The sequence below is a fragment of the Hoplias malabaricus genome, chromosome 1, assembly GCF_029633855.1.
Source record: "Hoplias malabaricus isolate fHopMal1 chromosome 1, fHopMal1.hap1, whole genome shotgun sequence".
Taxonomy (NCBI): Eukaryota; Metazoa; Chordata; class Actinopteri; order Characiformes; family Erythrinidae; genus Hoplias; species Hoplias malabaricus.
The window spans coordinates 8,387,109-8,412,811 of NC_089800.1; the positions used below are offsets into that span (position 1 = coordinate 8,387,109).

The 25,703-nt window shown below is 41.5% G+C and overlaps 3 protein-coding genes across 3 annotated transcripts in view; all 3 read right to left on the bottom strand.

Moving 5' to 3' along the window:
• fam171a1 (family with sequence similarity 171 member A1) overlaps window positions 1-755 on the bottom strand; it is a 47,278-nt gene extending 46,523 nt beyond the window's left edge. The window contains exon 1 of the mRNA XM_066645750.1: window positions 439-755. Coding sequence (XP_066501847.1) covers window positions 439-535 — 97 coding nt within the window. The 5' untranslated portion in view covers window positions 536-755. The remainder of the gene's footprint in view (window positions 1-438) is intronic.
• A 2,224-nt stretch (window positions 756-2,979) lies between these two features.
• LOC136668311 (zinc-binding protein A33-like) lies at window positions 2,980-8,783 on the bottom strand. The gene is made up of 6 exons (XM_066645764.1): window positions 8,257-8,783; window positions 7,046-7,141; window positions 6,649-6,879; window positions 6,475-6,497; window positions 6,269-6,384; window positions 2,980-4,935 (listed from the first exon to the last, which is right to left on the bottom strand). The coding sequence occupies exons 1-6, from the start codon at window positions 8,641-8,643 to the stop codon at window positions 4,355-4,357; spliced, it is 1,434 nt and encodes a 477-aa protein (XP_066501861.1). The 5' UTR covers window positions 8,644-8,783; the 3' UTR covers window positions 2,980-4,354.
• A 10,178-nt stretch (window positions 8,784-18,961) lies between these two features.
• On the bottom strand, window positions 18,962-25,628 carry LOC136708459 (E3 ubiquitin-protein ligase TRIM39-like). Its single transcript, XM_066683032.1, has 6 exons — window positions 25,242-25,628; window positions 24,471-24,566; window positions 24,121-24,351; window positions 23,652-23,674; window positions 23,470-23,563; window positions 18,962-19,039 (listed from the first exon to the last, which is right to left on the bottom strand). The coding sequence occupies exons 1-6, from the start codon at window positions 25,626-25,628 to the stop codon at window positions 18,962-18,964; spliced, it is 909 nt and encodes a 302-aa protein (XP_066539129.1).
• Between the last annotated feature and the right edge of the window lie 75 nt (window positions 25,629-25,703).

The following is a 25,703-nucleotide window of genomic DNA, read 5'->3' on the forward strand; positions in this document are numbered from 1 at the left end:
ACTGACATTTCAGTAAAATATCCAAGTTATTTTGACAGGAGATTAGCTTTCTGGCTAGCGACGTTGCTTTGTTATGGACATTAACGTTAGCTTTACCTGAAGCGCCAGATTGTAACCGCTGCAGTATTTAAGGTGGAACTGAATTGTCGAGTAGGAAGACCGGTGAATAAACAGTCAAACTAATTTAAACATCGCTTTGTAATGGGCCGTTCAATATAGAACGGCATATTGACATGAATACTGACGAATTACAAATAAAACAAATTTAAACATCGCTCGGTTCTTCACCATTTAAGGTGGAATGGAGAATTCGAACGAGTCGCTGGAGAATAACGAGTTAAAGCGGTCTTAACAGATCCTGGTAGCCTTTTATCTTTAGTAGCAGGGAGCCCTCAGTAGGGAAACCTTCTGGTAGATATCACAGGTGTATTTCCTCACCTTTGACGTCGCTATTTTCTCGCAAAGTCACAGCTTTCCAGACGTTGCATCCTAAAATACAGAGCACCACCGCCACAGACCTGCTGAGGAGACGCATGATTGGGAACTTCAGCAGAAAACAGGTCTTCCTCAATAAAAAACAGCTTCTACAGCGTTAAAACGAAGGGGTCCGTCCATAATTTCGGATACTTGCAGCTCATATCGCTCATGTTATACACGTGATAGTAAAAATTAAATCCCGTGGACATCCTTCATCCTCCTCATCTGTATATATGTGTGTGTGTGTGTGTGTGTGTGTCATTTCCCAGGGCCGGGAGAACTCCTGCACATTCAAGAGCGAGAAAGAGCGCCACCAGTTTAACCCCTACTCTGTCCACAACTCATAATAAAATACCAACTTCTGGGGCTCAGTTACAAATATCTCCCTCGCTCCCTTGGTAGGGCACAGCTGCGTTTGTTATTAACACAGACTGGTTCTACTCTGAGTTTGTGTCCTACATATAGAACTGGGAACTATTTGGGAAAGAGCCCAAAACAAAACGCCAATGCCACCGCAGCCAAATGTTTGCATGGTAAGAGCGCCCTCTGGTGGATGGTCGTGCTCTAATGTGTGAGAAAATTGCTAAGTAATTCTCACTCACTCGCTTGCTTGCTCTCTCAATGACTGCCTGACTTTTACTTACTGACTTAGTAACGGACTTTTCTGGAGTTATTTACTTACCGACTGACTATCTTACCGACTTACATACTGTGCTGGGGAGAGTAGCCATTCATTCGTTAACTGTAACCGCTTTTCCAGTTCAGGGTTGCGGTGGGTCCGGAGCCTTCCCGGAATCATTGACCGTGGGAGGACACCAGAGCACCCGGAGGAAACCCACACGGACACGGGGAGAACACACCAAACTCCTCACAGACAGTCACCCGGAGTAGGACTCGAATCCACAACCTCCAGGTCCCTGGAGCTGTGTGACTGCGACACTACCTGCTGCCGCCCTGAATGAATATTCAGTTACAAGGCAGTTGGGGTTGTCCGGGATAAATGTTCCTGGTTTTATGGTTGTAAAATGTAGGAAGGATGGCCTAATCATAATAGCTGACCACTTTGAGCTCCCAATATCTAAGTCAATGCTTAAGAGAGACATTAATGGAGGGCTTAGTTGACCTCGGTGTGTTGACTGTGCAGGCAAATGTGGATTCAACCAGTGGTGGTACACCTAAACAGGAAGCATTTCCTCAAGATTCAACTGGGGGCCCTGTGGAGACAGACAGTGATGAAATTCCATCTGGTGGAGATTCTGAAGTAAGAATTACCTTGCCTCCATCTGATCCTCTTTCTCCCATGTCTGTTTAGTCTCCTCAACCTGTAGTGGAGGGCCAGGTTCAGGTTGATCTCAGTTTAGCTCATCTCGAGAGACAAACTTAAGACTGAGTTCCAGTTTAAGCTGCTGTTCGGAAGTTTGGAGGTGGATTCAGAGAGGGAAATCAGGCTGCGTGAGCTGGAACTTAAGGCCAAGGAGTTGACCTTGTCCCAGCCAAAGCCACCGGGTGCCCTAAAACCATCCATGCCTCCATGTCTACCTGCCGAGTCTCAGTCTGGTGGTCACTCACTGGTCACACAACGTTCGTAGCCTGCTGAGTCACACACATTGCCTTTTGATATAAGTAAGCATATTGCATTGGTTCCTCCATTTTGGGAAAGTGAAGTGGACACCTATTTTAGTGATTCTGAGAGGCTTGCCAGCACTTTGCAGTGGCCTAAGGAGATTTGGACAGATTTGGTGGCGCCTCCTGGGGGACGATAACAAACTTAGCAACTTTCATTCTAGAAATATTACTTCCATAGATTCAAATCAGTAGTTGTGCTTTATTCTATCTTTAAAATTGAGGCATGCTCATGTATTCATTTAAAATAAATTATAACATGTTCAAAATCCTTGTCCTGACTGACATCCATGGCTGATTCCCAAATAGCTCATACTCCCTATATAGTGCACTCCTTAATTCGTAACATAGCAACAGTGTTTATATCAATTAAAGCACTTCGAATCCAAAAATGAGATGTTTATAATTGATCCAAACAATGACAGTGATACTCTCAGAGCACGATTAACAGCGCCATCTGGCGGATAGATGCAATGAATGAGAACTGATTTATTTATTTTTTATTATAACTAGTACTTGTACTTTGTCTTCCACAACTGAATTAGACATTGTTGTTTATTCCCTAGCAATGAGATATGACTTAAACCCTAAAAGTCTGTTTAAACCCAATAGTTTAACATTTAGTAGGACTTTGGGAATTATTCCAAAATAATCACGTTGACCAATGGCAGCTGCTAATGCCTACTTCTTCATACTGACTCCAAAATGGCAATTAGTGACTGAATCCCCTCTCAGAAAGAACAGCATTTTAATTCTGTAATGTAATGAATGTAATGTAAATATAATTTCTTATTACTGTGATTTTCCTACAGAAATTAATAACAATACACTATGCTTAAATATAGCATGAGCATTTTATTCAGATGAACATTTGTGATCAAAAATGCCTCCCAATAAACATAAATAAACATCTCTTATTAAAACAGATTGACATGGAACAAAAATGACACACAGGAAAGTGAGAAAAACAGTATTTAAAGGAACACTACGTAATATTTGTAATATTACAACTTTAACTTTATTCTCTTTTGCAATAGAGAGAATAGAGCCTCTGGTGGTGCTACTCTGGACTCAGCACTGGAGAAACTGCACTATGTATGCACTATGCCCATTTGGAGGTGGGAAGAAAACCACCCCTCCCCACTGTAAGAATGAATGAAGCTAGGGGTAGCACCAGAAGCAAGCCAAAATCTTACCTAGTGTTTCTTTAAAAATCAACTGATAAAACGCTAGTCTAAACAAAATGTTTCTGCTGTTTTTTAAATGATTGACATCAGGTGTTTGATCATTATTATAAAACTTGTTTACTCTTAGTGTTTGCTGAATATTCTGCCCAACGTTTAGTCTTCTCCAGTTTTACCCTCTCACTGAATCTCCCCCAGTCTCAGTGTTGGAGGCCTGTTGTAGCTAGAAAGGTGGCAAACATATTTGATGATATTTTGGTGATTTTTTGCATAACAACACAAGAATACAAGGATATAAGCGATGCCACAGAAGAACCACTTTTGGTTCCATAAAGAAACAATTTTGCTGATGTGTTTAAAGGATCTTCACACACTCATTTCTTAAACAAAATGACTTCTTCATGGAACCAAAGTTGTTCTTCTATGGCATCGCCAAGAACCCTTTGTGGGACCTTTATATTTAAAGGAGTGTACAAGGTGTTTTAGATGATATTTTAGTCATATGGCAAACACTAATATTCAGAGCGAGTTACAATACCATGATATAGAAAAAGGTGAACACGTTAGGAGTCTGGCCCAGGGACTCTTATTAATACAGCATGTTCCAGTCCAAGCTGGGGACTGAACCCCAAAGCTGAAAACAACCAACACTGATCCTTATTTTTTAGTCAGTATTACAATCGTTTATCACTGCAGAACTTTAGGAACTGTGATGAAGACTAGTAACCTATCCTTAATTATTATTAGCACGATGCCTGTTCTCCAGAAAGCTGCCAAACACCTTCAGGAGACTCTCGTTTTTGGAACAGTGATGGGAAAACTTGGGGAAAACCATAGTAAAAACAGCAAGTAAAGTATGCAGACTATTTGGTAAGTTGCCTTATCTTTGTTGAGTCAAAATCCAACATTTGGACTCAGTAAACACTGGGAGATCTAAGTAACAACTTGCATAATCTCCTCTCCTATTTCTACAACCAAAACGGTATGAACAAAGAAAAGCATAGAAAGAAAACCTGTTTTCAATACGCTACAACAATAAGCTTCAATAAGCTCAACAAGCTATCGTCATTCTAAGGCTTCCGGTAAGTACGGTTTCTCATACACACATAAGGTTCGATGGGCAGGATCTTCAGAGGAGACAAACTACAAAGGCTGTGAAAGATCGGAAAGACTTTCTCAGTAAAGTAGTGCGTGAACCTGTGAATAACGCTGCCACTGAGAGGGTCTGTGAACCACACTTCTCCTGCATCCATGTCTACATCCACTCTGACCACTTGAGGTTTAGTAGCCACAGAGAGAGGAGCATATGCCTGTGAAGGGGACCGAACACACAGACAGTTGTTATCGTACCCAATACCCCAAGCTTCACTGGGGAAAACAGTGTGTTCTTTTCTGCGGACCGACTCTGTGGCCACTCCTAACATCCAGAATGTGCTGTTTTCCACCTCAACTTCCCAGCTGTGCTTCCCCGAAGAGAAGCCTTTAGAGCCTAATACACACAAACACCTTTCAAAACGCTCTGGAGAGTCTGAAAGCTGCTGGCTCTGGCTACTGCTCTCCTCTTCTTGATCATCGCTGTCCCTCACACTGGTCAGATCCGTGGACAGGATGAGCTGAGCATGAGCCGTATTTGGGTCCAGGACAACAGGAGCTGAGGAGACAGTTACAGTGAATACAGCGTGAAAATTGATTACACAATTAAATCTGTCATTTTCTATGATCATTCCTCTTGATATAATAAAACGGACATCATTATGAATGGATATAAGACTTTGTAGTAAAGCTGGGTTCCATATGAACTTGGATGTCAGAATTTCCGAAGTTCTACGTAAGACATTTTAACTGGAACGCCCAAACAAGTCGGCTTTCCTACTTGAAAAGTTGAGGGGGCCTCACCAGTCCAGAGCTCAGAATCCAAGATGGCTGCCCGCATATCAACAGTGTGTAAAAGCAGTAGTCTCAAAAAGATTATCCATCTATTATCTTCATTCTATCTATATTTGTATACAAAGCCATATACACATTACTGTTACAACCACTACTTGTGGACATGTTTCCTTTGGGTTTAAATTCGGGAACAAGCTAACAATGCTAACGTGGGGGCATAGGGTTTTCTGAATTTAACTGGAATGCCGTCAAATAGGAAGGTAAATGCAACACCGAATAATGCCGCTTTCAAGTGCAAGTCGGTTGGTAGTTTCCTCTGAGATCCTACTCGTTCCCCTGACTTCGCATTCATGAGGTTTGTGTGTGTGTGGTGGGGGGGGGGGGGTTAAAAGAAAAACATGGATGCTCTTAGTAATGTCTGGTTGATTTTCACGTTTCTACTGGTGTTTTTGAACATAAATATATCAAATCAACATATGTGCTCATTGTGGATGTTAAAAATGACATTACTGTTTGAACTAAGTAAAATTCATTCATTCGTTCAATTATTCATTATCTGTAACCGCTTATGCAGTTCAGGGTCGCGGTGGGTCCAGAGCCTACCTGGAATCATTGGGCGCAAGGCGGGAATACACCCTGGAGGGGGCACTAAGTAAAATTGTACACTTTTATTTGATATTTAACTGTTGATGGACTGTTCCGCTGTTTTGAAAACAATGTTTAGTCACAACTCCAACAGTTTGTGCTGCATGGAACATTTCAATGTATCTGACTTCAGCTTCCAATATCAAATGGTGTTCACGTGGTGCCTCCTGGTGGGAAACTCATTTTTGCAATAAAATTGACATCATGTAAATGCAGCCTAAGCCTTTTTTGAAACATGACTGGGATCATGTGGGTGACTCGCTCTGTGGTGCATGAACTAATTCATTCAGGGACTACAAATCTGTGTTTTTTATACATAAATAATAAGTAATAATTTCCATAAATAATGTTTTCCGCTTTCTAGAGGTAGAAAATACTATATAGTACCATGATATCATTATATATTTTTGCCAGATTGTACACTTCGTGTGCATAAACAAAAACACACTCACTGTATTTGATAATGTTCTGCATTTTCTTCCAAACTCGGAACTGCAGGTTTCCAATGTACTTTGCAACATTGATTACTTCAGTGGAAGGTTCTGGATCAGTCTGTGTGCACTGCGCTCTGAAAATGAGAAATTAGAGATGCCTGGATTTGTTTCAGAAATTAGAAATATAAATTTAAAAAATGAAAGCTAAGATAAATCTGACTTACTTCCTCAGAGTCGTCTCAAAGTTCTGTTACAATCAAAAATTCAGGATTTATTCAAAGGCAGACAAATAAAGTGTTACTACACTACACTCATATATATACAGCTCTGTGCAAATGTCAGATGTTATTTTTCATGTATTTACATTTATGAAAGAAAGAGAGAGTTTGAATCCTGACCTTTATAAAATGGACATCTTGGGAATCCAACTCCTTTCCTATCTCCCTAATGGTGTTACAGAGGGACAGAATCTCTTTATTTATTTTTTCAATGGTTTTATTCAGCCTCTGTGTTTTCTGCTGCTCTTCTTCTCTCAGTGCGTTCAACATGGCTGTTTTTTCATCCCGTAAAAACTGATTAAGTTTCTTGAACTCCCCTGTAATCTGATCCCGTATGTTCTGAGCCTGTCGCTGAAGTAATTCAGGAAAGTAAAATTCAGTCAAATGATATGATCAAAAATATATGAACAAACATTATTTTCAAATCATTTACAGAAGCCAATGTTTTGGCCAACACTGATATTTAACACTATGTGGTGTTAAAAGTAATTGCTCAAAGAAAGTCAGTCATTCTCACATTTATATGGTTCATGTTCCTATGAGTGTTAAACTGGGAATCCTGGACATTCTTCAGATTCACTTTCATAGCCTCCAGTGCGCTGTTAAGGACAATCTGTAATTAAGCAGATTTGATTTATCATTGAACTACATTCTACTTCAGTATGAATTCCAATGACCTTTTTATTTTTTAAATAAAATAGCTAATATGTAAATATGGGAGGCACGGTGGCACAGCAGGTGATGTCTCTGTCACACAGCTTCAGGGTCCTGGAGTTGTGGATTCGAGCCCTGCTCTGGGTGACTGTTCTCCCTGTGTCCGTGGAGGTTTCCTCCGGGTGCTCCAGTTTCCTCCCACGGTCCAAAAACACATTGATAGGTGGATTGGTGACTCAAAAGTGTCCGTAGGTGTGAGTGTGTGTCGCCCTGCGAAGGACTGGCGCCCCCTCCAGGGTGTATTCCCGCCTTGTGCCCAATGATTCTCGGTAGACTCCGGACCCACCGCGACCCTAAACTGGTTAAGTGTTTACCGACAATGAATGAATGAATATGTAAACAAAGAAATTACATACAAACTTTGTATTTAAAGGTGTCATGTCCCTTTTCCACAAGTTAACACAGTTTGCTTGGGTGTTAATTAAATGTTTAAACCTTTCATCCCTCTCTAAACAGATCTTTTAACAGCCAGTTTCTGGTCCTGTTCCTTTAAATGATGAGCCAGCAGCAGCTTGTTTTATGCTGTTTAAAGAAACAGTAGGTAGTATTTTTAATTTAAAATTAGATGTTAAAAAACATGGATGCTTCCCCTGAACCTGTACTAGGGAGAATAAAGCCTCTGTTGGTACTACTTCAGTCTCAGCCCTGAAGAAATTGCACTATAACTTTTGGAGTTTAGGGTATTGTTTACATCCGTTTGGTGATGTTACTTCATTTTGGAACTAGAATAAATTTACTGTAAATATGAAGAACATGATTACAAAGACTTAATTTGTAATTAATTCAGTGAATGAACGTATGTTTATTGTTTTGGTTCACCCACTTGACCAGTGGAGGTTTCTGTATGACCTCTGGGGTCTATGTAGTTAAACAACACTTACAGGTGATTGTGGTTATATTGCCTACTGCACCTTTAATTCATAACAATTAGCACATGTTTACAGACAAGAAAACTGGGTCCATCTGAAATTATAAATTATTGGCCACCTGAGCTACCACTGATGCCAATCCTACCTTCATTTGAGCCGCCATCTCGTCTACAGGACGGAAAGTGTGGTTCTGGTGTTTTTCCGACTCTCTACACACCACACAAACAAGCCGAGCCTCGTCCACACAGAAGAGCTTCATTGTTTCTCCATGAGAATCACACAAGGTCTCTGGATCTCCTCGGAGTTCCCTGAAGGTCTCACTGAGGTCTCTGAGGGCCAGGTTGGCGGGAGGGTTTTTATGGCATCGTTTTCTGCACAGTGGACACTCCTTAGAGTCTCTAGAGTTCCAGTATTGTTTAATACAGCTCCTACACACACTGTGACCGCACGGCAGAAGAACGGGATCCTTAAAAATATCACAACACACCGAGCAGCTGAAGTCCTCCTCACAGAAAACCCGTTTACTCGCCATTTTGTTAAGAAGACTGAGAGAGGGAGAACGCTACCGGCGATTTAGCAAAAACAACAACGCACCAAAATGGAGCAGAATATATTTTATGTCCTCAGATAAATGTCCTGACTACTGTTACCGTTGTAGGTGGGTAACCCCCCCCCACAAGCCCTGCTTAAAGTTTCACTTTCAATTCGTCTTGTGACTTAGTCACGTCCGAATCATGAATGAGTCGTTAATTTGGACCGAGACCGAGACACTCAAGTTAACTCAAATTATATATGGGAAGCCGAATCCCTCAAAATCTGTCCACATCTTACATTTTCTTACAAATCTTACTCTGTCTGCTCCTCACATCAAGAGTGCTGTACATTACTGACACCTGGTTAAGGACCAGAAGAGAATAGCTTCTTATTTTGGGTCTGTGTTTGAACTATCACTAGAATAGGAACATCTACATTGTGTCTACACTCATTGTCCATTTTACCAGCTCTAATGGTCATACAGGGGGACTTTGTATTTCTACAATTACAGACTGTAGTTCACCTGTTTCCTACTTTATTACCTCTTCAATGATCAGGACCCCCACAGGACCACCACAGAGCCGGTATGATTTGGGTGGTGGATCATACTCAGCGTTAGAGTGACACTAACGTGGTGGTGTGTGTTGTTTTGGTACGAGTGGATCAGTCACAGCAGTGCTGCTGGAGTTTTTAAACCCCTCAGTGTCTGGACTGAAGATAGTCCTCCGACCAAAAACATCCAGCCGACAGCGTCCCGTGTCACTGATGAAGGACTAGAGGATGACCGACACACACTGTGCAACAACAGATGAGCTACTGTCTCTGACTATTTAACTTGAACAACTAATCTTATTAACTAATCTTTACTATGTTTACACTGATTCTGCTATCATTTTACTATAGCTTATGAACTTTGTATAACGTATGGTAACTATACAATGATTCAGTCATGTTTTTACTGTAGGTTATATTAACAATGTACAGTTAACATTGGGTGGCATGGTGGCGCAGCAGGGTTCGATTCCCGCTCCGGGTGACTATCTGTGAGGAGTTTGGTGTGTTCTCCCCGTGTCCGTGTGGGTTTCCTCCGGGTGACTGTCTGTGAGGAGTTGGTGTATTCTCCCTGTGTCCGTGTGGGTTTCCTCCGGGTGACTGTCTGTGAGGAGTTGGTGTGTTCTCTCTGTGTCTGCGTGGGTTTCCTCCGGGTGCTCCGGTTTTCTCCCACAGTCCAAAAACACACGTTGGTAGGTGGATTAGCGACTCAAAAGTGTCCGTAGGTGTGAGTGTGTGAGTGAATGTGTGTGTGTGTGTCTGTGTTGCCCTGTGAAGGACTGGCGGCCCCTCCAGGGTGTATTCCTGCCTTGCGCCCAATGATTCCAGGTAGGCTCTGGACCCACCGCTCTGGATAAGCGGTTACAGATAATGAATGAATGAATGAAGTTAACATTGGCTGTGTCTGAAACAGTGTCCTATTCACTATATATTGCACTATTTTTGGTCCTGCCATTTTGTAGTACTGTCTGAAAACATGCACAGATATAAGTGCAATCTAACAAACCCACAATTAATCAGAAAACATTGTACAAATGGTGAAACCTAGCAGATAGTGGATGTAAGTATCCTATACGTCATATTTAATTTGTTCAAATGTACTCTTATAATACCTTTCAAAATGGATGTTTTCGCAAATCATTATATATATATATATATATATATATATATATATATATATATATATATATATATATATATATATACTGAATGATCACTGGATTAGGAACTGTATTTTATCAGCACCACTGGCCATGTAGGACTTTGTAGTTCTACAATTACAGACTGTAGTTCATCTGTTTCTCTGCATACTTTCTCATCCCACTTTCACCCTGTTCTTAAATGGTCTGGACTCCCACAGAGCAGGTATGATGTGGTGGTGGATCATTCTCAGCACTGCAGTGACACTGATGTAGTGGTAATAATGTGTTAGTGTGTGTTTGGCAGGTACAAGTGGCTCAGACACAGCAGTGCTGCTGGAGTATTTAAACTGTGTTCACTCACTGTCCACTCTCTCGTTGATCCACCTTGTAGATGTAAAGTCAGAACTCAGTAGTTCATCTGCCATTGCACAGTGTGTGTCGGCCATCCTCTAGTCCTTCATTAGTGACAGAGGATGCTGTCGGCTGGATGTTTTTGGTCGGAGGACTATTCTCAGTCCAGACACTGAGGGGTTTAAAAACTCCAGCAGCACTGCTTTGACTGATACACTCGTACCAAAACAACACACACCACCACGTTAGTGTCACTCCAACGCTGAGTTTGATCCACCACCCAAATCATACCGGTTCTGTGGTGGTCCTGATCATTGAAGAGCATGGTGAAATGGAGATAAAGTATGAATCAGGTGGACTACAGTCTGTAATTGTAGAACTACAAAGTGATCCTGTATGGTCATTAAAGCTGATAAAATGGACAATGAGTGTAGACACAATGTAGAAGTTCCTAATCTAGTGATTACACAGTGGGGTGATTGGAAGTACCTCTTCAGAGCAAGAGGAAGAACAACTAAGAGAAATCAAGACCCAAAATAGGAAGCCATTCTCTTCTGGTCCTTAACCAGGCTTTCAGTAATGTACAGTACACTTGCTGTGAGGAGCAGACAGAGTAAGATATTCTCCTTTAGTGAAAGTAGACCTCAGCAGTCACAATATAATTTAGATTCACCGCTTTTAACGCAGTTGGTTTGGCTTTGGAACGGCGTAGAATACGGCGTCCTGGAGGTTCAAAACGGCGTTTTGAACCTTCGTATTTTCAAGGCATAAAAACGGCGGTATTTATACTTTTACGGCATAATTAACGGCGCTACGGTGGGAGAAACGGCGTATTTTTCAGCATTTTATAAAGTAAACGCGTCTTTTAGATGTCGTTTTTTGACCCTCTTGGCGTTACATATGAGGACCAATGAGCAGCGCAGCGCGACCCAGTGATTGTTTGAATTTCCCCATAATTCTTGGCTGAAATGACAAGGCTAACTTACTGTAACACATGTAAACAGGGCTGCACAGCAAATTCACGAGTGTTAAATCAACACTATTAGTGTTAAATTAACACTGTTGTAATAATTATAACAGCATAATAATTTAACACTCTCAGAGTTAACACTAATAATGTTGATTTAACACTGGAGAATTTGCTGTGTGCTAACATATACCATACATTTCCAAAGATTTAGTGTTACTTTATGTTTATTATTACTATTATTATTATTGTAGGGAAACCATCATTGTTTTGTTGAATAAAGAAGAGTTGGTCATGCTGCACATTGTTAATCACACCATTTCCAAAAGTGTATATAAACATTCCTCAGCAACCCACCCCCACCAGTTCCCAGACTCCCAGTGAAAACATGCCAAGCAATGACTATGACCATGCCAAGCAAATAGGACAGAGAGCTACAGAGCTCTCTAGGTCACTTCAGAGAGTTTTTGAGTGTCTTGTTATCACCATTACAGATTCTACCGTGTCAAGATTACCTTTCAGGAATAAATACATTATGTCAGCAAAGTCTGACATTGTAATTAAGCGATGTTGTTTTTCATATTATTTATAATGATAATAATAATACTAGTTATTATATATAATACAATATTCTATATTTATTTTTATACACGTTTGGATATGGTGTGACTAATAGAGTGCAACATGACCCGTTATTCTTTATTCAACACAACAACGTTTTCCCTTCAATAACAGAATGCTACTACTTCTACTACTAATAATATATAATAATAAACTTAAAGTAACACTAAATATATGGTTGATGTTGAAAACATTGTTTCATATGAGGTGTATCATTTGATTTTTATTTTAACAGAGTAAAATACGATTATCTGGCATGAATGAGTTGTTCTTCTTTTCCACTCAAATCACAAACAAGCTCAAAACATAACTCTTTACTGTTTGTGTGTCGTGTTACTTTAAGTGATACTTCCGGAATATGTTTAAAATACTTTCAAAATATGTTAGCAGCCCTGTTTACATGTGTTACAGTAAGTTAGCCATGTCATTTCAGTCAAGAATTAAGGGGAAATTCAAACAAATCACAGGGTCGTGCTGCACTGCTCATTGGTCCTCAGTGCCCAAGTTTCTGTATATTTCCAATTCCACCTTAAATGGTGTAGGAATTGCATTCTAGCCCCTGAGACTACAGCAACATTTATTGTGGAACTAGAAGGTTTGAAGAATAAGCTGAATATAGATTCACATAAGAAGATTAGGCAAACACTTGTCAAACATTGTCAAACACTTCAGAAGGCATATGATGCCCTACAAAGCACTGTTAGCACTGTTCTTTTTTCTGTGTGTTCTGAAGAGCTGTCCTGTAAAGTGGGAGATTTTAACCACCACACACTGCACCCCAATTCCAAGAGACAAGGTGACGCTTGAAAACAAGCTGACAAGCTTCATGTCACACAAGTGTGGACTTTCAGGAGGGCCACAGGCAGGGCTCAGGGCTCTATTTGGGACTGCAGTGCAAACTCTACACTGTAAAAAATGTCTGTGAGTTTTACGGTGGAAAACAGTAAAACCATGACAGTAAATGACTGTAAACTCTAAAAAGGTTGAAAACATTTAACAATTTCTGTAACAGTGAAATACTGTAAATACTTTAATCAGCCAAAATACAAATTTTTACATCTCTTTACTGTAAAATATATATTATTTTACTGTTAAACACACAAACTATTAGGGACGGTACAAGTGTCCTAGGACTGGGAGGAGCTGAGACTCATTAGGGAGCTCCCAGCATGCTTTGCTTCTCCATATTTTCTGTGATTTTCAGAGTTTCTTTGTTTTTTTCTGTCTTTGAGACTTACTGATTTTGGGTTGCATTGGGGTGATCACTGTGTGCGTTTGTGTTTCTGTGATTATTATGTCGAGACGTTTTCTGAACATTTCTTTAGTCCTTTCAGCAATATCTCCTTTTAGCGGCTGAATACAGGATGCAGTTTGGCTGTATCTAAATATGGCTATATCTCAGTCTCCTTTCTCTAATTTGTCACACAATTTACATGTTAATTTTATAGCAAAACAATGTTTCTTTGTTATTTTTATGTAAATTCCATGTTTTTTTTACAGTGTATATCTTTTTTTTTTTAACAGAAACGTACTGTAAACAAAACAGTCCTTAAATGTAAAATTTATGATTGCCAAAAATGTGACCGTATATTTTACAGTGAAATTCTGGCAACCACAGCTGCCAGTATTTTACCGTAAATTTTACGGATTTTTTTTACAGTGTAGCCTAAATCCCAAGGATTCCTCCTTAGTGTGTCAGGGTGTAGTGGCATCACCGGAAAGGTTCTAGCTGTTGCGATGAAGGCGTGACCTACACAGCAGCAAGAACAAAATCATCTTCAATCAACTCAGTATATCTAATATGTCTAACGATGGGCTATTTCAAAGATCACTGTCTTCTCGTCTTAAAACTTCCCGGGATGGAAACTCAAGATTGCATTTTTAGTTCAAGGTATATTTTTATTGCTTTTTCACAGTAATTACAGAAGAAGCACAGTATTACAACAAAACATTGCTCCTACCATAAACCAAAAAGAAATATAAAGACTTTAAAATAAGATAAAATTAAAATACAAATCAATAAACAACAACAAAAAGTTGATCTGAACAATTTAAAACCCTGAGTCAATCCACAGTTCTATGTAAGAGCATCTACACAGGATATAAACGGTTTTATTTAGAATGTAACTTATTTTGATCCTCTTACAGCGTCTTTAAGATACAGCACCATATCTCTGGCTAAAGAGAGGTGCAATGCTGCTGTCCAATGCAAGTGCATCAGATGGTTTTCTGGACAAGGATAGACCCTTAAATTAAAGCAATAAATGATGTAGGTTCTAAGTGAACGGATGTGAAGTCAGAAAAATATGTAAACACTGAGGCCCAGTAAAAGGAGACAGAAAGGCAAGACCAGAACATATGCATCTAATAATGTAGCAGCAGCTTGTATACAGCAGTCACAAGTAGGATGTTAATTTGAAGGTTACTGAATTAATCGGATCACTTTAAATGGAAATTGCTTTTGACTTGTTTGTGCAACATGAAAACATCATTTTCTAAAGTGTGTGGATTTAGTTTCTGCTCAGATGTGGTCCATAAACATCCTAGAAATTCCTCTCCTTTTTTATTTCAACATGATCAATTTGTTAAAATGGAAACAATGTTATTAACAGTGTTATTTACAATATAACAGTGTTGATTAACAATGATAATCAACAGATTGATTTAATATGTTCCATCTTAAAGAATCTCATGGAGCTGGTGTTTGGAACAAGACGTCTGAAGATTTTAAATGTTGTTAAGCGGCAAAAAAAGAAAAGAAAAATACCTAGCTGTCACGAATCATGGGGCGGACTGACGGAGGCGGACGCACTTGCTAAAACACAGAATACTGTATTTTAAACCAAAGACAGGCAGACTTGGACAGAAAGAATCAAACAGAAACCTAGACTAAAGAGACAGATACTGACTAAACCTAAACAGAGGGAACTAGACCGACAGAGATAAACCTAGACAAAGGGAGCTTATACAGAGAGAGCTAATAGACTACAGACAGAAACCACAAAAGTATACAAAGCACAGGAAAGGAAACACTAACAGACCAGAGAAACAAACTAGAGAGGCACAAGGAAGAAAACAGACAGAACAAACCGAATCGAGGAACAGACTAACTGGACTGAGCAACGTGACAAAGGAAGCAAAACAACGAGACTGGGAACTGGAATGAAACGAGAACAACACAAAACGAAACGACTTGACTAGGAAAGAGACAACACAAATGACCGATACACGGAAGAGACACCAGGGAGCTTAAATACATGAACAGACGAGACACACCTGAAACAGATAATGAGGACGGCAGACAAGGAGGCGGAACAAAGGCGGGACAAGGAAGGAGACAAGAACAACAACAGACAGAGCCATGTGCAGAGAGAGCACATAGCGGGGAAAACAGGCATGACGGGACGAGGGCGTGACACTAGCAATGACTACATTTTAGATTGTCCACATGACTTTATGAGCTAGGGCTGTACAGTCATGCTCGTATGATGCTGGTGTCCTGCTAATTTAAACAAATTTACGTTAATGTTTGCAGTCTATGTTCCTGACAATACACTTCGTGATAAACACAAATGCAAGAATCATTGAAGCAATCAGTAATTATAATCTTACTACTTGTGATATGTTTTTAAAAACCACCATTTGCTAACTGTCCAATGATGAAATGTTAGTGGCAGTTCAAAGCGGTCACTGGCTTCAAAATTCATGAGGGAAGCCTTCACACTCCTCGCTTTATAGAACTGGAAAACACAAAAACTTCAGCGTTCAAATACTAACAACAATCTGGTCCTGATGTGCCAGAGTACTATTTATTCCTGAAGCCTTTAAGATAGTACAACCTCACACTCGATGGTTGTGTGTGCCCTGTTATATGCACAGTGAAATATTCAGATTTTTTGCCATGCTGTGGCCCTAAAATTCATAACATCATACATTATAATTACTGATTTCTTCAGTGTTTTTCTCACAGATTGTCAGGAAATGAACACGCAAAATTTAACATGAACCACAATCAGCATTTTCAGAATTGCAAAAACTGGAGTGGGAGAGCTCCGTGATTCATGGACTGGTTTGATTCATGGACTGGATGAGCTTCTGGAGCCGCGGACTAGACATGCACCAGAATCCTTGGACCGGTCCGATTTGTGGACTGGTCCCATTCAGAGACTGGTCTGATACATGGACTGGATGTATCCGTGGACTGGATGTATCCATGGACTGTTTCGATCCTGGATGAGCTCTGGGAGCTATGGACTGGGTTGATCCTGGATGGGCTCCGTGATCTGTGGTCTCTTTCGATCCTGGATTAGCTCTGGGAGCTGTGGACTGGGTTGATCCAGGATCAGCTTCGGGAGTTGTGAACTGTTTCGATTCTGGATGAGCTCTGGGAGCTGTGGAATGGGTTGATCCTGGATGAGCTCCGGGAGCTGAGGACTGGGTTGATCCTGGATGAGCTCTGGGAGCTGTGGACTGGGTTGATCCTGGATGAGCTCCGGGAGCTGTGGGCTGTTTCGACCCTGGATGAGCTCTGGGATCCGTGGGCTGTTTCGATCCTGGATGAGCTCTGGGATCCGTGGACTGTTTCGATCCTGGATGAGCTCTGGGATCCGTGGACTGTTTCGATCCTGGATGAGCTCTGGGATCCGTGGACTGTTTCGATCCTGGATGAGCTCTGGGATCCGTGGACTGTTTCGATCCTGGATGAGCTCCGGGATCCGTGGACTGTTTCGATCCTGGATGAGCTCCGGGATCCGTGGACTGTTTCGATCCTGGATGAGCTCCGGGATCCGTGGACTGTTTCGATCCTGGATGAGCTCCGGGATCCGTGGACTGTTTCGATCCTGGATGAGCTCCGGGATCCGTGGACTGTTTCGATCCTGGATGAGCTCCGGGATCCGTGGACTGTTTCGATCCTGGATGAGCTCCGGGATCCGTGGACTGTTTCGATCCTGGATGAGCTCCGGGATCCGTGGACTGTTTCGATCCTGGATGAGCTCCGGGATCCGTGGACTGTTTCGATCCTGGATGAGCTCCTGGAGCTGTGGACTGGGTTGATCCTGAATGAGTTCCTGGAGCAGTGGACTGGGTTGATCCTGGATGAGCTCCAGGATCCGTGGACTGTTTCAATCCTGGATGAGCTCCGGGATCCGTGGACTGTTTCAATCCTGGATGAGCTCCGGGATCCGTGGACTGTTTCAATCCTGGATGAGCTCCGGGATCCGTGGACTGTTTCAATCCTGGATGAGCTCCTGGAGCTGTGGACTGGGTTGATCCTGGATGAGCTCCTGGAGCTGTGGACTGGGCTGATCCTGGATGAGCTCCTGGAGCTGTGGACTGGGCTGATCCTGGATGAGCTCCTAGAGCAGTGGACTGGGTTGATCCTGGATGAGCTCCGGGATCCGTGGACTGTTTCAATCCTGGATGAGCTCCGGGATCCGTGGACTGTTTCAATCCTGGATGAGCTCCTGGAGCTGTGGACTGGGCTGATCCTGGATGAGCTCCTGGAGCAGTGGACTGGGCTGATCCTGGATGAGCTCCTGGAGCTGTGGACTGGGCTGATCCTGGATGAGCTCCTGGAGCTGTGGACTGGGCTGATCCTGGATGAGCTCCTGGAGCTGTGGACTGGGCTGATCCTGGATGAGCTCCTGGAGCAGTGGACTGGGCTGATCCTGGATGAGCTCCTGGAGCAGTGGACTGGGCTGATCCTGGATGAGCTCCTGGAGCAGTGGACTGGGTTGATCCTGGATGAGCTCCGGGATCCGTGGACTGGGTTGATCCTGGATGAGCTCCGGGATCCGTGGACTGGGCTGATCCTGGATGAGCTCCTGAAGCTGTGGACTGGGTTGATCCTGGATGAGCTCCTGGAGCTGTGGACTGGGCTGATCCTGGATGAGCTCCTGGAGCTGTGGACTGGGCTGATCCTGGATGAGCTCCTGGAGCAGTGGACTGGGTTGATCCTGGATGAGCTCCTGGAGCTGTGGACTGGGCTGATCCTGGATGAGCTCCTGGAGCTGTGGACTGGGCTGATCCTGGATGAGCTCCTGGAGCTGTGGACTGGGCTGATCCTGGATGAGCTCCTAGAGCAGTGGACTGGGTTGATCCTGGATGAGCTCCGGGATCCGTGGACTGTTTCAATCCTGGATGAGCTCCGGGATCCGTGGACTGTTTCAATCCTGGATGAGCTCCTGGAGCTGTGGACTGGGTTGATCCTGGATGAGCTCCTGGAGCTGTGGACTGGGCTGATCCTGGATGAGCTCCTGGAGCTGTGGACTGGGCTGATCCTGGATGAGCTCCTAGAGCAGTGGACTGGGCTGATCCTGGATGAGCTCCTAGAGCAGTGGACTGGGTTGATCCTGGATGAGCTCCGGGATCCGTGGACTGTTTCAATCCTGGATGAGCTCCGGGATCCGTGGACTGTTTCAATCCTGGATGAGCTCCTGGAGCTGTGGACTGGGTTGATCCTGAATGAGCTCCTGGAGCTGTGGACTGGGCTGATCCTGGATGAGCTCCTGGAGCTGTGGCCTGGGTTGATCCTTGATGAGCTCCTGGAGATGTGGACTGGGTTGATCCTGGATGAGCTCTGGGATCCGTGGACTGTTTCAATCCTGGATGAGCTCCAGGAGTTATGGACTTGTTTGATCCGTGGACTGGACTAGCTCCGGGTTCCGTGGACTGGACAAGCTTCAGGATCCGAGGACTGGTTTGATTGGTGGCTTGGACGTGCTGAGTATTAGCTGTGTTTGGATCCGAAACACCGGGACCTGAGGGTATATGTCACATTGATTACTGTTTGAAAACATACTGCAGAAACTGCACTATGTAACTTTTGGGGGAGGATAGGAAGTATTTAAAATCAGGGACTCAATAGCAGTTTGACTTCTCAGAAAAATAGTAAACAATCACTATTTTTTACTTTGTGATGGTAAAAATGACTGATCACTCATTTAAAAAAGTATCATGGTTTTAATTGGATATTCGGATATTCGTTTGTTAGGTAGGAATTCGATTTTTAATTTTGAGATTCAGATGTTTGTTTTTATTTGGATAAATGTGGCTATTGATAAAGGCAAACATCCATTCTCCTTGTATTCATCCTTGTCAACATAAAAGTCTTGAACAAAGTGTAAAACAGCTTGCAGCAGCCTATTTAAAACAAAGCATGGCAAAGCTACAGTTCATTTTGTCAGCTTTACACCTCAAATTAGAACACTTCCACAAAGCTCTGGTTTATTTGTGTACACTCTGTGCCCTTAAAGGCACAGTGTAGCGCACGAGTTAGCGAACAGTGTAGCCTTAATTTTAAAGCATGCACTGAACGCTGACTTTCTGAACAATTTTTGGGTGATTCTTCAATTGGGGGCTCTTTTTACGATCTTATCTTTAGAAAAATAAAATTAGTAATAATTTAGTTTTACTTATGTCACAATAATGTGTTCATGCTTTAAAGTAAAACATTAATTATGGCCACAACGGAGCTCATGCAGAATCTTAATATTTTTTAATTATTTGCCAAATGTCGTTCCCATCACAACTACAACAACAGTTTTTAACATGAAAAGGGGATAACAAGTAGATTATTTTAACTAATTTATGTAGTAAACACGGTTAACTTTAAGATATAGCTGGTTTGAGTTTTTATAACGTTCAACACCTTAATAATTTTTCATGTTTTTCCATCAAATCATTATTTTCTGTTTGCATTAATGCACATTTTTGGTTTAATGCATAAATATTTCATTTTATATATATTTTTAGATTGCTGAATTAATTTTTCATTAGGTTTTTCATGTAACAGCACAAAATTGTAGATAAATCACTTTTGCTAAGTATAAACTAAGGGTAATGACAATGGTGTTCTGGTAATGACGTAATGTTTTGGTGATGACAATGAAAAGAAATGCATGTTACACAGTCCAAAAGAGGGGAAAAATACACTCCCTTTGTTTTCAAGATAGGTGCAACTAAGATATGGAGAAAGAAGGTATGTGCTGAGAGCAAAAGAGAAAAAAAAAGTTAATTGCGAGAGAAAGTGCATGAGTGCACTGTAATCGAATAAATCTATTTTAATTATGGGTCTGCTAAATATAATGACTGCCTCTTGATGAATCTCATATGTCAACATTAGAGCACAGTTTCTCCCAGACATCCACTGGCAGCATCATGTGCCTCTTTGTCACTGGCTGAGGTGGTGGGGTTAGGCAAAGTAGATCATGTGGCTGATACCATAGAACATCATCCCGCATAGACCAAAAGAAGCGGAAGTTGAATTAGTCTTAGACACACATCCCCATCATATTTTACAACACACCAACATCCTTTGAGTTACTCTGTATTTTTGATGACCAGAGTAAAAATTGTTTGTGCATTCATCCCAGGTGACTGCACACCTACATTTCCAGCTCCCTTGAATGTAGTGGGCCCTTGGTTCATGGTCAATGACTGTAGACCATAGCACTTGCAGTCAACACTGTATTGTAGTTTTGTTTTTACAGATTATCCATATTATATCAAAAACCTACAAATTTCCCTGCTGTATCTTCATGGTTCCACGGAAAGTCTCCAGAACCCTCATGCACTGAGATTGCTTAGTGTGGAGTGCGGGTGCTGAATATTGAATGTGTGTCTTTCAAATGTATCCCTTAACATTGTGTTTTTAGACCAAGCACCACCCGGTTATCAAACCAAAACCTCCAAGTACCACCTATGATTTTTACCACAGAAACATTGGGGGGGGGGGGGGGGGGGTTTAGGACTCTAATGATGCGAAGAACAGCCATGTTTTCCTTTAGCCGAGTGTTTTCTTCTATTTTTGTATTCGCGTGTACAGAATTCTCTATTTTTGCCACAGGATTTAGTCCTTCTGGGCTTCAGTGTATTTCTCGGGATGGAATTTCACTAGGGCACAGTTATGAAAACTGTGAAACATTATGTAATTTACACATTAAAACTATAGATTTTCAGGTATTAATACATTTCTTAATTAAGTAGTAAATTTTTCGTAGCACCTCTTGCTGTTTCGCGTACCACCACAGTTTAAGAATCACTGCTCTAGGAGAATTTCATTTTCATTCCTTCATTCTTTGTCTGAAACCGCTCATCCAATTCAGGGTCATGGTGGGTCCGGAGCCTACCCGGAATCACTGGGCGCAAGATGGAAACACACCCTGGAGGGGGCACCAGTCCTTCACAGGGCGACACACACTCACACAATCACTCACACCTACGGACACTTTGAGTCGCCAGTCCACCTGTGTTTTTGGACAGTGGGAGAAAACCGGAGCACCCGGAGGAAACCCACGCGGACACGGGGAGAACACACCACACTCCTCACAGACAGTCACCCGGAGGAAACCCACGTGGACACATTTATTTTTGTCTTTGTATTTTTTTTTGTATGCTTTCCTGTAAAATTGTAAATCTGTTGATTTGTTCTGTGGACTGATTATCTTCGAAGAGAATCCAATTAGCCGTTGTGCTTCCTTAAAAGAACGATACTTCTTCAGTACCTTTCCAGCGAGAATCTTTGAAACAACCTGTTTGTTCTTCATTCCAGACTGATTTTTGTTTTTGAGTTCTGAGAGTACCACACTGTGGAAGAGCAGTGTCCTCTTTAGGGCCTCGGGTTGCAGTTTGCCTTATAGACTCCAGCTGAGCAAGCTTCTGTGAAAGCCTAGATCATCTCTTTTGTTTTTTTTTTTCCTAATTTCTTTGGGATATTACTAGCTTTCTCTGGACAGGCCTAAGATCACAATAAATTTTGCTCTATTTGCCTTTATTTTATTTTATTTATTTATTTATTTTTTGTGTGTCCTCAGGCGTTTCATAATGTGTATTTCCACTTTGATTTTGTTGGACGTTTAGAAATATTTCTGCTCTTGTTGCAGCTCTACTGGAGACCTAGGAAGGGTGTTTGTCATTGTATGTTGCTGTATTTCCTGTCTTATCCTATCATTGGCTTTTTTATTTCTTTGATTAACTTTCCATTGTCTGCGTTTGTGTTTTTGTTCCTGTTTTGAATGTTGTGGTATTACTTTAAGCTTTGATGTCTCTTTTCTTTTTTTTCTACTCTCTCTCGTAATTCACTGGATCTTTCTCTACTTTTTTTCTGTATTCCCTAGACCTCTCTGCTATATATATATATATATTGACTAAAAAACATTGAAATTGAGTTTTAGAAATTAAGGCATTTTACATGGATTTCATTATAAAATTAAATTACTATGCTTATTAATGACCACTCTTTATCCTTTTATTGGGGTCTAAATATAAATATTTAAGATTTTTAAAATATAGAAATCATAATTATTTTTGGTTAATCAATAAATGATGTATTTAATAGCTAAACTGCTTATTTTGTAATTAAATATTTCTAACATGAATTTACAACCTGGGGACATTACAGCTCCCCCAATTGAAGAATCGCCCATTCAGGCTCATCACATAAAAGTCTTTGTGCAAGTGAAGTGAAGCTCAGCCATATTAAACAAACTAACACGCTAAAACAACACACTTAAAATGAAGCCAAGCGACGCCACAGTTAATTTTGTCAGCTTTGTGCCTGAAATTAGAGAACTTCCACTCAAACTAGTTAAACTGTGTATACTCTGTGACTTGGTGACCAGATCAGAGGTGGTGAAAAAGAGGACGACTACTGACGTGCACACTGACCAATTATATGTTTACAAAGAAGGTTATCGACCAATAACGGTAGCTCTATAGTCAGACCGTCCAATCAGAAGATTTTAGGCTACTTCACCACGCCCCCTTCTCACTCAAGCGAACCAAACGGAGTAGGGGAGGGCGGGACTAGTTTGTGAACGAAACTTCTCGAAATTCTATGTAAACTCTAGAAAAACAAAATCCCGGACGTTTGTGAAATTCCGGCCGGACATTTTTTAAGTCTAAAAAAGAGGACACGTCCGGGTAAAAGAGGACGTCTGGTCACCCTACTGTGCCCTTAGTTAGCAAGTTAGCGAGCATAGGTAGCTAACAAGGCCTTGCTGTGACCCATAGCGCCGCCTGAAGAGAGGGATATAAAAGCAGGGCTCGGAAGCGGATTGTGTGTGGCCGAAGCTTCGAAGTCCTAAAAATGGTATTGGGAATAGCCCTAGATATTAAATGTTTTACAGATTGTACACTTTCCATGCCAATAATCAAAAGCAGACTCACTGTATTTGATAACGCTCTGTACTTTTTCCCACACTCGGAACTGCAGGTTTCCCAGATACTTTGCAACTTCAATTTCTTCAGTGGAAGCTACTGGACAAGTCTGTGTGCACTGGGCCCTGAAACAGTAACAATTAATTTATTTATTCATTAAGAACTGGGCAATGCAAATAAAACACAATGTAAACGAAGAGAAATCTGACTTACCTCTCCAGAGCCTTGTCAAAGTTCTGTTAAAACCAGAGGAAAAGTTCAGGATTAACAAATATGTGCACTACAACATTCAGTCAACAGTTCTGGTTTTGTGAGAACTACAAGGCAGGAGCAGCACTAAAGTAATAAACTCATTTCATCAAATGGGACATTCTGTCCCTTTTCCCTCAAGTTAACACACTTCACTAAGGTCTTAAAAAATACTTCTGACATAAATTGGTGAAAATACCACAAGGATCAAACACCACAGCAGCTTTCTCTCCCTGTCTAAACAGCCCTGTTCTGAACGTCCTGTTTCAGTGCCTGCTCCTTTAAATGAGAATGAGCCTCAGTTCAGGGCTGGTAGGCCATTCCAGATCCCCAGATGAATGTATTAATGCAATAAAAAAGTGAAAGGCAGAGGACACAGTGAGTGAATCACATCTCAGAGAGAGAAAGAGAGATTAAATTTTGGAATCCTGACCTTTATGAAATGGAAGTTTTTAGAATTACACTCTTTGCTTATGTCTTCAATGGTGTTAGAGAAAGACTGCATCTCTGTGTTTAATTTTTCAATGTGTTCTTCCAGCCTCTGTGTTCTCTGCTGTGCTTCTTCCCCCAGTGCAGTCAGCGTGGCTTTCTTTTCTGCTCGAAGAATCTGATGAAGTTTCTCGAACTCTCCTGTAATCTGTTTCCTTATGTGCTGAGCCTGTTGCTGAAATAATGAATGCAAGTTAATCTCAGGTGAGTATAGGCTACAGGAAACATGAGCACAATCTTTCACCTCAGATCATTTACAAAAGAATTGCTAAACCTCAGTGTTTTCATTCTCACCTTTATTTGGTTTATATTTTGTTGGCAGTTAATCTGTGCGTCCTGGACACTCTTCAGATTCACTTTTACACTCTCCAGTGCACTCTGAAGTATGTTCTGAAATGAAGCGTATTTGATTTTTGACTTGCTCTACTGTAAAATTAAACAGTTCATAGGTAAACAACAAGTTAAAATACTGAGTATTATTCTTATCAAACATAAAATTGTAACCACCTCTTATGACTAACCCTAACCCAAGCGGCAAATGAGCTACTGTCTCTGACTTTACATCTACAAGGTGGACCAATGAGGTAGGAGTGTCTCACAGAGTAGAAGTTAAAAACTCCAGCAGCACAGCTGTGTCTAATCCACTCGCACCAGCACAACACACACTAACACACCACCACCACAGCACTGAGAATGATCCACCACCACACCACACCTGCTCTGTGGGGGTCCTGACTATTGAAGAACAGGATGAAAGAGAGCAAACAAAGTATGCAAAGCAAGAGATGGACTACAGTCTGTAATTGTAGAACTACAAAATGCTCCTGTGTGGTCAGTGGAGCTGAGAGACTGGACAGTGAACGTAGACACACAGAGATGGTAATAAATTTATGGTTGATTGGTGTACATAAAAATGTATATAACTTTTACCTCTTAATGACTGAATTAGAAAGAAGACCCTTTAATTATTTTTAATTTACAGCTGTACACAGACACAATGAATGACTATTTAAGACAAGAAGTGAAATTATTGGCCACCTGAGCTACCACTGATGCCAATCCTACCTTCATTTGAGCCGCCATCTCGTCTACAGGACGGAAAGTGTGGTTCTGGTGTTTTTCCGACTCTCTACACACCACACAAACAAGCCGAGCCTCGTCCACACAGTAGAACTTCAGTGTTTCTCCATGAGAATCACACAAGGTCTCTGGATCTCCTTGAAGTTCCCTGAAGGTCTCACTGAGGTTTCTGAGGACCAAGTTGGTATGAGGGCTTTTATGGCATCGTTTTCTGCACAGTGGACACTCCTTAGGGCCTCTATAGCTCCAGTATTGTTTAATACAGCCCCTACACGCGCTGTGACCACACGGCAGAAGAGCAGGATCCTTAAAAATATCACAACACACCGAGCAGCTGAAGTCGTCCTCGGTGAAAACCCGTTTACTCGCCATTTCCTGAAGACAAAGAGAAAGATATAGAGGCGTTTTACAAAATAACTGTGTCAGGACGCAAAGGCATTTATTTCA

What these genes read in the sequence shown, in the direction of transcription:
- LOC136668311 (XM_066645764.1), bottom strand. Translation starts at nt 8,643, where the DNA reads ATGGCGAGTAAACGGGTTTTCTGTGAGGAGGACTTCAGCTGCTCGGTG. An exon ending in GGAACATGAACCATATAAAT is followed by an intron (nt 6,880 to 7,045) that starts GTGAGAATGACT and finishes GAATTACTTCAG; the next exon opens with CGACAGGCTCAGAACATACG. An exon ending in AAGATGTCCATTTTATAAAG is followed by an intron (nt 6,498 to 6,648) that starts GTCAGGATTCAA and finishes TGATTGTAACAG; the next exon opens with AACTTTGAGACGACTCTGAG.
- LOC136708459 (XM_066683032.1), bottom strand. Translation starts at nt 25,628, where the DNA reads ATGGCGAGTAAACGGGTTTTCACCGAGGACGACTTCAGCTGCTCGGTG. An exon ending in AGATGGCGGCTCAAATGAAG is followed by an intron (nt 24,567 to 25,241) that starts GTAGGATTGGCA and finishes GCTTCATTTCAG; the next exon opens with AACATACTTCAGAGTGCACT. An exon ending in TTTGACAAGGCTCTGGAGAG is followed by an intron (nt 23,564 to 23,651) that starts GTAAGTCAGATT and finishes TTACTGTTTCAG; the next exon opens with GGCCCAGTGCACACAGACTT.